Here is a 13,232-nt window from a genome sequence, read left to right as displayed (position 1 = left end):
TCCTCTGAATGGAGACATTATCCCACTACTGGCTATTTTTAGAGGTAGAAAATAAAGTGAACAAACTGCCAATGAGATTTGATGAGGAGGATCCTGATTCTGCTTGGGAGTTTTGCCACTGATTTAAATGGGAGTAGCTTTGGGACTGAAATGCTGGCGATGGAGGAGTAACCTGCTCTAGCAACAAAAGCTTTTACAGGGACAGTAGTTTCCAAATCAAGGAGATATACCTAATATATTAAAATACCACCAAGTCCAATGCCACAGGATCTCTAAAACCTTTCACCTTTCTATCCTAATGGGTGGCATGTTTTTGTAAAATAAACAAAATCTGCAAGCCTGATGTAAATCCATCATTTCTGCATTACTGGTGAGTTGATCATAATCATTTTTTGCAATCCAATAGAACCCCCAAAAAATCAATACCCACTCAGTTTTCAGCATATCATGTATGACCAAGGATTTAGAAAGTAATTATATCTGCCCTTTCTCTAGCCTGCAGTGCAAAGGTTTCAGTTCAAAGATCTAAATATGACAAAGAAACCTGAGAATTGATGAAAGTTTAATTATGACAGTGATGGTCACAAAGCGGTTCGCCATCAATCAGCCGCTTGCACTCGTCAGCATCTTCAGCTGCACAGGAATACAGTTTATGCAGTGCCTCTCAGTGACTTATCATTACATTCATTATAGATGAGAGCTAAAAGCCACCTCTTACATGGAGGTAGAAGACAATGAAAACAGAATCATTTAAAACTTTTTCTTTTTTTAGTTGAATAAACTACAGCTGAATTCAGTAAACTCATGTGCAAGACTGATGAGCTCCTGGAACCTCCAAGTACTACAGTCTCTTCAGTGTGACTGTAGTGCACAGAAAATGCTATGTTTGGGGCAGATCTACAGCAATTTACAGAAAAGGAGCCCTGCATTATGTTTCAGGGCTCGATCCTCTGAAGGCCAGTAGGCGTTCATTGTGATCAGCACCTCAAAGCCTTAGGTTTTGATTCTCAGTAACACAAAGGCTCCTTTATGCCCCTCTGACAGTGCAAATGCACCTTAAGCTACCAGAATTACATAAAGTAGAAGTGGGCAGTAGGACCTATCATGACTCCCCATCCTACCCTTGGCTTGGCAGGAAACTGCAGAGACGAGCTACTTTAGTCACGTGGGTAGAAAGAGCCAAAGCAAGGACTGACGAGCAAAAAGTAAAAAAATGCCCAGCCTGGACCACTCCTTGAGTGAGGACTATGTAGAGGAGATCCCCCTTACATACTTTAGGACCACTGGGACCAGGCTGGTGGCTCCTTTCCTCAAGCTCTCATGTGGTTTGGGGGGAAAACTACAAAGAGGTGCCAGCCAGACCCTCCTGCCTGTGGACCAAAGCAGCAAAGGCAGGGACACTGGGACATTCAGAGAACTTTCTACAATTCTGACTGGGTTTTTCTGTCCTGTTGCCCCAACCCTCCCACTCCCTCACAGTCTCTTCATCTCAGTTTCATTCCACACTTGCTCATTTTACCCTGTTCTCCCCTGTCCTGTCTCCTTCAACTTCCTCCTCTTCCCTTTCTATTTCAGTTGGCTGATCCACTCCTAAGTAAACCCTCCCTCCAAAAAACTGCAGCACTCGCATGAGATTTGCTGCCATTACATTGTTTGCTCCACTTGTGCACTAGAGCCTGTGTCGGTCTTGTTTATTTAGACAATAAGCCGTTCTGTTACCAATTACTGTACTTACATCAAGAAGTTATGTGATTGGAAGTAATAATGATAATCCATGGGATGTTCACTAGTGGACGATCCGCATCTTAAAGGAATTAGTGTCTGATTGACCAACCTTTCAGATGTGGTCCCTCCAAGGAGAAATTTGAGAACTTTGCTTTACAAGGGGCTTTTTTTCCACAACCTCTAAAGAACAACAAAAAACTTCATGAAAATGGTAGACAGGCCTGGTTTGAGCAGATATCATTTAAGGTTCCATAAGTGGCATATTCCTAGTATCTGTCATTGTTTGGGTTACAATTATATTTCATAAAGAAAATTTTTTTTTAAAGTACTTAGAAGGCAAAGTATGAAAATTCAGATTTTATTTTGCATTTTGTCCACTCTCCAAATTAATCTCATAGACATTCAGTTTAACACATTTCCAGTGAAGCAATGCCTGTATAGCCCTATTTTATTGACTATTATAACACACCCTCCAATTCTATTAAAATTAATAGCTACCACTGGTCACTGACTGTCTGCAGTTTGTTCTTGCAAACCAGAGTTTAACAAAATCCACTACTTTTTAGTATGCCATTGATATGTGTGAATATGATGTCTTACTTAATAGGTCATGGGACATAAGTTGAGTGATATATGCTGAATATGAGAACAAAAAGACCTTGTAATGAAACAATATATGAAAGAACAATAATTTAATACATTCACTTTCCCCAAACAGGAGGCGTGCTTTGCCTAAATCCCACTGCACTCCAGTTTTATCTGTTTTTAATAAATGAATCAAATATCAAAATAAAATTGCTCTGAAATTGACCACTAGTTTTATAATTCCTAAAGCTTCCCTTTGGCAGTAGCTCAGAGACAGATTCGAAAAGAAGAGCTCAGTGTACAGAGGAAAACCTGTCTCTCTCACCAGCAGAAGTTTGATCCAATAAAAGATATTACCTCACCTGCCTTGTTTCTGGAAAAATCCCTGTCGATTTACAGACAAAGCTGAGTCTCTCATTTTCAGTATTGATTCCCTCCTGACATCCCAGGCTTTATTTATACTAGAAAATGTTCACTAGATGCAGTCAGTGCATTTGTGCCATATAGTGTAACTGATTTACTCCACACTGAAGCTTTTAAAATAAACACAGGCATCTTCCTGAACATTTTCTTTTAATGTTAAAAGCACTGCAGAGCTTTTCCGGAAAAACATGTTTTTCTAGAAAAACTACACTTACGTCCACACTGCAATTGTGTTCTTTTGAGAGAAAGTCGAAAGAACACAGGAGTTTTCCCAACAGTGGAAAACCTCTTTCTACGAGGAAGAAGCCTTTTTCCAAAAGAGCTCTTTCGGAAAAAGGCGTGTATGGACAGGGAATAGAGGGGTTTTTTTTCAAAAGAAGAGGCTTCCAGGAGAAAGCACAGGTGCCCTATGGCCACTCTGTCCGTAGTAATCACAACTTAAATATGAGATAGCATCCAATGAATGTGGACGCTATCTTTCAAAAAAGCAGATCACTCTTTTGATGCACTTTTGCTGTGTGGACACTCTCTTTTGAAAGAAGTTTTTCCAGAAGATCTCTTCTGGAAAAGCTTCTTCCAAAAGAAGCCTGCAGTCTAGACATAGCCTAAGTGAAGTGAATTGGAGGCGCAAGTCCAGTCCCTGGTGGCTATGTCCAAATCCCAAAAGCCATGACCACAACTTACCACTGTGCAGAAAATCACAGCAGCAGACAACTCAGTGATTGAATATTGGTGGACTGTGGTCAAAGGCATTAGCTACTGAAATGGAACTGAACACATTTGTCTATATTGTGGCTAAACCATATCAAGCACAAAGTCATCTGCATTCATGCCTGACGTGTTGTGAATAACAGGAGATAAGAAGTCAGAGGGAGAGCATAGTGTAAACAAGGCTTTTATGTGTGCTCCTTTAAAATTAAGGCTATTTCTACACAACAGATTTCTGCTGGTATAGCTTCAGGAATGCGAAGAGGGGTGATCCCTGATTTATATACCTTAAATATCTTTCTTCTGCTTGTTTTAATTGTGAATAAAAAGTGGGCATTCTGAATAGCAACAGTAAATTATTTTGTAATTTGGGGCATAATAATGATAGAAAGATCTAGGTCGTATTGTCCCACGCACAAATTAATCCACCAAGTTACATCTCAATGAATAGCTACAAGCATACAGAGCTTGATCTGATCCTCCTTAAAGTCAATGGAAAGTTTACTGTTGATTTTAATAGGGGCTGGATCAAGGTCATATTGTAAAAAGAGCGTCAAGGACACTGAAGGAAAACTTTCTGTATTTGGACTGGACTATAAAATTTGTTCAAGAATGACATTTGGATCTGAACTTAAATTATAACTCTGTCTGCCATATCCAAAGAATATTTTTATTTACTTAAAAAAATAGCCAGCTCTGCTAGTTAAATAATCTCTACTGTACCTATGAAAAAAATTACTAATTTTAGATAGATATAGATATAGATATAGATATAGATATAGATATAGATATAGATATAGATATAGATATAGATATAGATATGAACAAGTAGATGACCCAGGCCTGCTGACTGTGATAGGGCTGAATGAGGGCAGCTGTCTTCAGCAATGTTACTGAGCATACTCAGCCTGTGTGAGCATGTTCAATACAAATCAGGCATCTGGGGAGGAAAGAGGGAAGGAAATCTCAGCTGCCTCACCACTCATTTCCTCAAAAAAAATGTATGGTGCTAAATATGCTGTTGTCCTACCATCAGCTTCAGTTGGCATTTAGTTAGTTTCCTGTAATATTGTCAATCTTGTGAGAAATGCGAAAATTATGCAAAATAAGCAGCTACGCCAATAAAATTTCCAGACATTCAGGGAGACTAAGATCAATTCCAGCAAATGTAGGAAGCCAGATAAGAAGGAAAACATACTTAACTTTTTGCAATTTAAAAAGGAATTTAATTTCATTTTTCCTTTCATGTATGGGCTGAGAGTTGGGACATCTAGGGTGAGCAAGTGTTCAGTGGTTCTGGTCAGCACTGCCAACCGGGCCATTAAAAGTCCTGTCAGCGGTGCTGCGGAGCTAAGGCAGGCTAGTCTACACAGCAGCGTTATTTCAGAATAACTAAGAGCATGTTTACACTGCCAGCCATTATTTCGAAATAATGTCGAGCTAGAGGACTTCTTACTCCGACTCCCCTATACCCCTCATTTCACGAGGAGTAAGGGAAGTTGAAGGAAGAGTGCTCTTCCTTCAACTTCCTGCGGTGGAAACAGTGCCAAAAGCCAAATTAAGCTGTTTCAACTTCAGCTACACAATTCATGTAGCTCAAGTTGCATAGTTTAATTAGAGTTTTGCTCTGCTGTCTAGACGTATCCCATCGGTCCTGACATTTCAGTGAACAATGGAAGCAACGGGCAGTTCTGGCAACGAGGCAGAGCAGGAAGCTCTGCACACTGTCCCCACCCTGAGCACTGGCTTTCCAGCCAATGGGAGCAGGGGGCGGGGGGAAGGGTGCTTGCGTGTGGACAAAAGCAATGCCCAGGGCCTCCTGCTTCCCCGTCTCCCCATGTAGGAGCCAGAGCACAGAGCCAGGACAAGTGGGGAGCCTGCCTTATCCCCACTGCACTGCTGAATAGGAGCCACCTGAGGTAAGCCCAAAGCCCCAACCAGCTGTCCCAGCCCTGGCCTCCCCAAACCCAGAGCTCCCTTTGGCACTTCAAACCACTCTTCCCCAGACTCCCAACCCTTCTCCCAGAGCCCTCACTGCATGCATCCCAACTTCTTGCCCAAGCCCTGAGCTCCCTCCCACATCCTGAAGCCTTCACCCTGGCCCCACCCCAGAGCTCTCAACCTCTCCTGCACCCCAATTCCCTGCCTCAACCTGCAGCCCCCTCTCCAAATCTCCACCCCAGACTCGGCACCCCCAACCATCAAACTTACCTTCTCCCACACCGCAACTCCATCCCCCAACTCTGAGCCTTCTGCCCCATACCCTGAACTTCTCATTTCTGTCCCCACCTCAGAGCCTGCAACCCCCAGATAGAGCCCTCTCTCTCTCCTGCTCCCCAATCTCCTGTCCCAGACCAGTGAAAGTGAATGAGGGTGGGAGAGAGTGACCCATCAAGGGAGGGAGAAAGTATTCAATAAGAGTGGAGCTTCAAGGGGGGGGAGGACTTTGGGGAAGGAGCAGGGCTAGGCTGTTCAGTTTTGTGTGATGAGAAAATTGGCAAACCTAGTGACAACTCTTACTTTATTCAACCCAGTTTACCTACCACAATAATGAAAAATATTCATTCCATCACAATACATTCATAGGTTGAAATTCAAAATATATAGTTTTGACAAACATGTGTTTTTTCCTGGCACTTACTTTGCTATACATTTTATCACAGGTGGTTGAATACATCTCGGTTACGTCTTTCGATTGTTCAAGACAGAACTAGAAAGGTTTCACTACAGAAAAAATTATCCGAATGGCAAGTCAGTTTCTCAGTGAAGTCATACCTAATTAATCACATATTTTTCTACAAGCAGAAGAAATGAAGCCTGATCATGCTTCTCAAATCATGAGACTTCTAGGGCAGATGCATGCTCCTTCATTTGAAAACAACAGCAATATCTCCATGAACAGTGACTGCACCCAAGTTGTAGTTCCAGAAGAAGTCTTTTTCACAATTGCCGCTGCTGGAATACTGGAGAACCTACTTGTCCTTATAGCTGTGATCAAGAACAAGAATCTTCACTTGCCCATGTACTTTTTTATCTGTAGCTTATCAGTTTCAGATATATTGGTTAGTCTGTACAAAACTTTGGAGAACATCTTGATTATCTTATGCAAAATGGGATATCTGACGCCCCGTGGATACTTTGAGACCAAGATAGATGATGTCATAGATTCTTTGTTTATTCTGTCTTTGCTGGGGTCGATTTTCAGCTTGCTAGCCATTGCAGCTGACCGATACATAACTATATTTTTTGCATTACAGTACCATAATATCATGACACTGAATCGTGCTTTAATCATCCTGGCAGTAATTTGGGTAGTCTGTGCTGGGAGTGGCATTGCTATAACCATCTTCTCACATGAAACAGCTACAGTCATTTCCTTCACTATTCTATTTCCTTTTATGTTAACTTTTATATTGTGCCTCTATATACACATGTTCCTGCTTGCACGATCTCATGCCAAAAAGATTGCTTCACTGCCTACCAGTGCAGTTCCCTCAAGAGTTAACCTGAAAGGAGCTATTACATTAACTATTTTCTTGGGTGTTTTCCTTTGCTGTTGGGGACCCTTTCTTCTTCACATCCTCCTTGTGACATTTTGCCCATTTAATCCTTACTGCGCTTGTTATATGTCCATTTTCCATGTGAATGCTACACTCATCTTGTGTAATGGCATCATTGACCCTATGATTTATGCGTTCCGAAGTCCAGAGTTGCGGAGTACATTGAAGAAGATGTTCTGTTGCACCAGGTCAGACTGGTGTTAGTGAATACCAAATTTGAAGTTGGAATAAGAGAATATCAAATTTGAAAAATGTTTGTAAAATTAAGCCTTACATAATACTAGAATGACATTCAGAATTATAGGCACTAAGACCAGAATTCTGCAAAACAAAAACTTACTCATGTTCTTAACTTAATGCGCTTTGAGTAGTCTCACTGACCTCAACCTGGAAGAGGTGCAGAGAAGGGCTACAAAGAAGATCAGAGGAGCATCCTGAGAGGAGACTAAAATAACTTGTTTAGCCTAGCAAAACAAAAGACTGACATGGGATGTCATTCCTCTCTACAGACAATGTCAGAACAAGAACAAATGGGTACACTCTGCCATGAATAAAATAAGACTCAAAATTATAATAAGGTTTCTAACCATCAAGATGAATGAAGTTCTGGAACAGCCTCCTAACGGGCGTGAAGCAGGATTTGTATTTTGGCTGCAAGGAGGGTAGGATTTAAAGGGTTTCCTGTAGGAACTAAAAGCAACAAGCATGCCAATAGAAAAAATGAGAGGCAACGAAAGATCAAAGAGTGTATTCACTCTGCAGAACCTAGTCCAGGATATTGTGGCATTAAGATTTCCTCACAGATCAACTGGATTGAATCTCAAAAGGCATATATAGCTTCTCTAAAGATATATGTGATGTAAACTCCCAAATGGCTCACTTGGAAAGTGAGCTACAAAAGAGTGCCATTGGAACCAATGAAATTAAAGAAGAAACGGCCTCCTTACAGCATAGACTAGACAAACTGTAAGAAAAACTGGTTGACTTAAAAAATATGTCAAATCCAAAACCTTTGCCTCCTGGACATTTGGCGAGGGCCTAGAGGAGAGAAAGATATCATTAGCTTTCTTCAGAGTCTGCTCCCTGACATATTTAATTTGGGCCTCCTGTGGCCCTCACTTAATATTGAAAGGGCTCATCAAATACCTTTTAAACTAGAAAACTGGAGTGACAAGCCCAGACCCATCATTGTCAAGCTGCCGAAGGGCAATGATTAAGTAAGGTTCATAAAAACTGCAAAAAAAAAAAGCTGAAACCATTAAGTACAACGGCCACAAAGTTTCTCTTTTTTCCTGTCTTCTCTGTTGTGCTCAAAATAAGAGGTTTGTATTCACTGGCATAAATCAGCTTTCGCTATGGATTTATCAGCTCCAGACAATTTTGCAAAACCTCCTTTGAAACTTGGCAGACATCTCAAAGACTAAGACCAGGTTTGGCCAAAAATAGCAGAATGGGAGGGTTTACCATAAAATGCATACATGAACAAGTTTAAAAATTGTTTTGTTTTCCTGTGTATCCATGTGAATAAAGCAATATTCACGTATACAATCTTCCAATGCCTAGCAGATAATCAGCTAAGCTGAATTCTTCTCTTGATCACTTTGGAACTAAAAAATTATATAATTTGCATATAGCACTGCAATGCAGTGCAGTGCAGGGGAAAGAGCACCCTCTACTGCTTGAAGTGTTATCTGCACAAATCACCACAAATTTCACTGCTAAATAAAATCTCTTCTCTAGTTCAGCCATTGATGTATTGTATTATGGTAACCGCAGGTCCCTTGGAACAGTAAATACTCTTGACATGTAAAATAGACCAAAACCCGAACCTTTAAACAGCACTAGTTATTCAATTTGTGCAGGGCGTTTGACTTACTGTTAATATGAAATGTATTTTTCATATTTAGATTTTGTACTAATGTATATTTGTTTTATCAAATCAATTGTAAATGTACATGTTATGAATCTATGTATATGCATATACATATGTGTATGTATGTATACATAAAAACTTATGTATGTAGGAATAGATTGTATATGTTCTTGAACTACCCAGTGGTATTTACAGTGTAATATTTGACTTAAAATATATTTGCTTTAGAAATGTTGAGAGTATTAATAGATAACACAGAGGAGGAGCAGAAAGAGTTGAAGCCATAGAGGATCTGAATGTGCTCACACTGACTTGTTGTAAGTCTGTTATTTTTGTTTTGTTTTCACTTATAAATATACTGTGGAAGATGTGTGGTATTTAATTATGTCGTATATATACCTAACATCCTAAAAAGCTCAATTGAAGGCATACATTCATTCAAAGCTAACTATTATCTAATATACATAAATATGCACTATGTTCTAGAAATGTGATTTTTACAATATACGTGGGGAAATGTGTCTTTAGAAAAGATGAGCTTTTAAAACATTGCCATGATTTTTCTTAGAATGTGTTACTGGAATGTGAGGGGACTCAACCTTCCAAAACAATAAAAATGCTGAAACAACTGCGATCAAAATGTGTCAAGTAGCTTTATCGCAGAAATCTTATCTAACAGAAACAGATGTGTATAGAATCAAAACAATGTGGGTAGGTACAGTATATCATTCACCATTGAATTCCAAAAGCAGAGGCACATCCATTTTAATCCATAAAAATACAACTTGTCAATATATACAGTTTTGGTCTCATCCTCTTGAAGGCTGTTTCAACTAAAAAAAAGTTAATTCTAGGGAACATTTGTAAAGTGGAGGTAATTCTGAATTTTCCAAAGACAAATGTTCTTTCTAATAAAAAAATCCTGTAATTCTGAGAGGTGATGAGAATACTAATCTAAATGGACAAATACAATTACATGTGACCCAATTCAAAGTACAAGAGGTTAACCCTCATTACTAAAGAAAGAACTTGGTTTAAAAAGTATAGAGAGAATCAGATACCCATAGAAACATGACTGTACATATTTCTCTCTAGTACTTTCATCTTACTCCAGAATTGTCTTTTTTCTTTTCTTCAGAACTGATTCCAACATGCCTAGAAATTACTGATAATATATGAATTTCACATCATGCTCCAGTTATACTTACCATATACCCTGGTTACACCTCATTAAAGTCCTCTAAGTAAAGCTGAACACTACCACTAGCACATGCAAAATTTTGTTCCACGGTTGATTCAGTCATCTCTAACTTCATTCAAGAAACTCAGTGTTCAGCTAACTCAAATACCATCTTCTGGGACAGTCTGAAAGCTGTTGAAAGAGCATGCATAGAATATGCCTCTCCAAAGAAGAATGAATGACTCAAGTTACTAGACTGTGGCCAAGGAAATAGATGAGTTGTAAAGAATGCACAAGTGGGGAACTTTTTTCTTTAGAATAGCTAACAAGCTGTGATGACCCAAAGGATGGATCTGAATAAGTGGTTCTATTTCATCCTCAAAATAGTCAAGCTATCATTTACAAGCTGGAAAGAAAATCACCTCTACCAATCAAGCTGTAATTGCTTTGTGATCCATTCCAGACCGAAGACTTTCCGTTTAGGCTCATAAATCAACATTTAGGCACTCTAATAAGAGGCCTGATTTTCAAAGATGCCAAGTACTTTCAGCTGCTATTTACTTCACCTCTACCGAAAATCAGAGCTTATTTAAAGGTGCCTAAATATTGATTTAGTAGCCTACCTTTAGATGCCTGTTTTTGAAAAAATCTTGGCCCAGTTCTTCTGTATAAAGTCACTCACCTACACTTAACATGCAGGGGGAAAATAATAAAGTTTGAAATCACCAGTTTAGTATAAAACCTAATCAATATTCTAGTAGCTATTGCTACATTAAGGTTATGTTCACAAGCTTTAATGATTAACGTTAGAAAGCCAGTGAATTCTCTGCTTGCCATTTTAGTAGACAAGATTCTAGGAAGTGATTGCTTCACTACTCTTCATCTGCACTTCAATAAAATAATACTCTTTAAAAACATATTTGAGTTACTTTTGAGCAATTGCCCTTCAGCGTCTATACATTCAGCCTGCTAAGCAGGTGTCTTTATAATAAGGCCTCCTGGTTTGAAATAACTGCAGTAGATAGCCGTCCATCAATACATTATGTATTAAGAGCATTGGCATAGCTTCTGTTGAAGTATCACTTTTATAGAATACAGAACTATTAAGAGTTCCTTACTCAAGCAGGATGACTTGTGGAAAAAATCAGGAGAACTATGAGATGAATCACTGGAGAAAACTTTTCACATTCAGTTCCAGGCAGCTTCCTAAAGGTTTGCTCCTGAGGCCCCTAAAAATATTGATCAAATATCACTATTTTGAACTCCAGCCCAAGGCGCAATGCGTCACCATTTAGCTTTCAGAATGCCATATTGTTTACAGAATTTTAAGAGCTGATTTTCCAAGTTATTCAACAATGTAAGTCAGACACCAAGAGCAAAGGCTTTTACATGTAATTGTAGAATGTATTTACTGTTACCATCATATTTCATATTCATATGAATTTGAATAATTTCATATTTGGCTCTGCAATATCCAGTTCTAAAACCCAGTTCCCAAATTCTAATAACTCAGGGGTGGGCAAAAGGGCCTCTGTGGGCCAGATCCATCCCGACAAGTGGATTGATCCAGCCCACGGAGGCCCTGCCACTCCCCCGCCCCCAGGCCAAGCCCTGATTGGCCTGGGAGCGGGGGGAAGCATGCGAAGTTTCCCCCACCCTGCAAGGAGCATGCGCTGCTTAGAAGTGCCATGCGCTCCTAGCAGGGTGGGAGGAGACTTTGCATGCTCCCCCACCCCCAAATCCTGGCCTGGGGGCAGAAGGGAAGCATGCGAAGTCTCCTCCTACTTCCAGTGGCATGGGCGCCTAAGGGGAACCTCTGGGGGAGTCAAAGGTGCTCTCTTACCCCCAGACCAATCATGATCTGTGAGTGGGGAAGCAGGGAAGCATCCTGACCCTGCTCCTTCTACTTGAAGCCCAGTCCCTTCTGATATGGCCCAGGGCCACTTCAGAATTTTTTTAAAAAAATATTGCCCACCCATGCAATAACTGGATCTCTCTTTTAACTGTAGCATCATTCCATCCGCTCCTAATTAGCTGAGCTGGCCCTCAAAAGCATTTCTCTGTATGGCTGAATCTACTACAATACCTTTTGAATGCCACATCTGCTCAATTTGAAAATTTCAGGTAATGTTCTAGGCACCTGTGATTAGAATCCTACAGGGGGTAAATTGACATCACAGAGTCTCATCTTCAGCAGAGCTGGATTCCTGGTCCTCTGCAGTTATCTGTAGGTCACACAACCGGTTGGTGGAACCTATTAAGTGCCTTTCTGCATAATAATCCCTCATTTCTGCTCATCCACCCAAGAGAGTATAATATGTTGGCACTAATTTTTTTCCCAAACAGAAGACGAATAATTGGTGGGGAAGGGACATGAAATAGGCACATACACAGAGTCCCTGCTACAGGAGGGGAATATGGGAGACCCTGCAATGGGAGGTACACAGTACCCCTCGGGGATATTCAGGGCACAGTGTAAGCTGTGCACTTTTGCAGCCACTTGGGAGAAATTCAAATGCCACCCAGCTGATTAGCAACGTGCCTAGGTTTTGTTTTTCTATTGGAAGTGCACATTCACATATACCTCTGTGCATTAATTTATTCTGCACATACATGATAAATATTCACACATGGATGGAAAAGATTAGAGTGAATATTGATTAAGGGAGGTGCAGGGAGTACCTGAAATAGAAGGCGATGAGAGGGTAGCATAGAGGGATCTTGAGTGACAGGCTGTAGGAATATAAAGTGCCCCTGGTAAGTGCAGTGAGCTTTCCCCTTTTCCCCCATACTATGTCACTAAGTATTAGTGTTATTGTCTTAAAACAAACAAATCACAATTATTTCAGCACAAGGTAACAAATAAAACTGGGTTGTTCAAAGTTTCCAAACAGAAATGCCACTGGTGCAGGCCAGTTTGGCCTTTTGGACAATGAAAAAAAATAACACAAAAGCCACCATCCAGCAATACTCTAGAAACTGAGAGCCAGATTCACTGGTGCACTTCAGATGATTTGCACTGCCCCAGTGATGCATGACATATATAAAATCGGTGTCATCAACTGGTTCTGACTGCTTTGTATCACTGGAGATGCACAGAGTAGCTTATTCTATTTCAAGCCGCATCCTAAAAAAACCCCTTAAAATAAATATTTAAACTGTAAATAACATGCAAGGC

General features: G+C 40.2%; 1 protein-coding gene across 1 annotated transcript; it reads left to right on the top strand.

Moving 5' to 3' along the window:
- Positions 1-4,983: 4,983 nt before the first annotated feature.
- On the top strand, positions 4,984-8,344 carry MC2R (melanocortin 2 receptor). Its single transcript, XM_075921027.2, has one exon. The coding sequence runs from the start codon at positions 6,252-6,254 to the stop codon at positions 7,203-7,205; it is 954 nt and encodes a 317-aa protein (XP_075777142.1). The 5' UTR covers positions 4,984-6,251; the 3' UTR covers positions 7,206-8,344.
- Positions 8,345-13,232: the final 4,888 nt, after the last annotated feature.

Source organism: Pelodiscus sinensis, chromosome 2 (genome assembly GCF_052426305.1).
Source record: "Pelodiscus sinensis isolate ZL-2025 chromosome 2, ASM5242630v1, whole genome shotgun sequence".
Lineage (NCBI taxonomy): Eukaryota > Metazoa > Chordata > Testudines > Trionychidae > Pelodiscus > Pelodiscus sinensis.
This window is presented reverse-complemented; position numbering and strand designations above follow the sequence as displayed.

What these genes read in the sequence shown, in the direction of transcription:
- MC2R (XM_075921027.2), top strand. Translation starts at nt 6,252, where the DNA reads ATGAAGCCTGATCATGCTTCTCAAATCATGAGACTTCTAGGGCAGATG.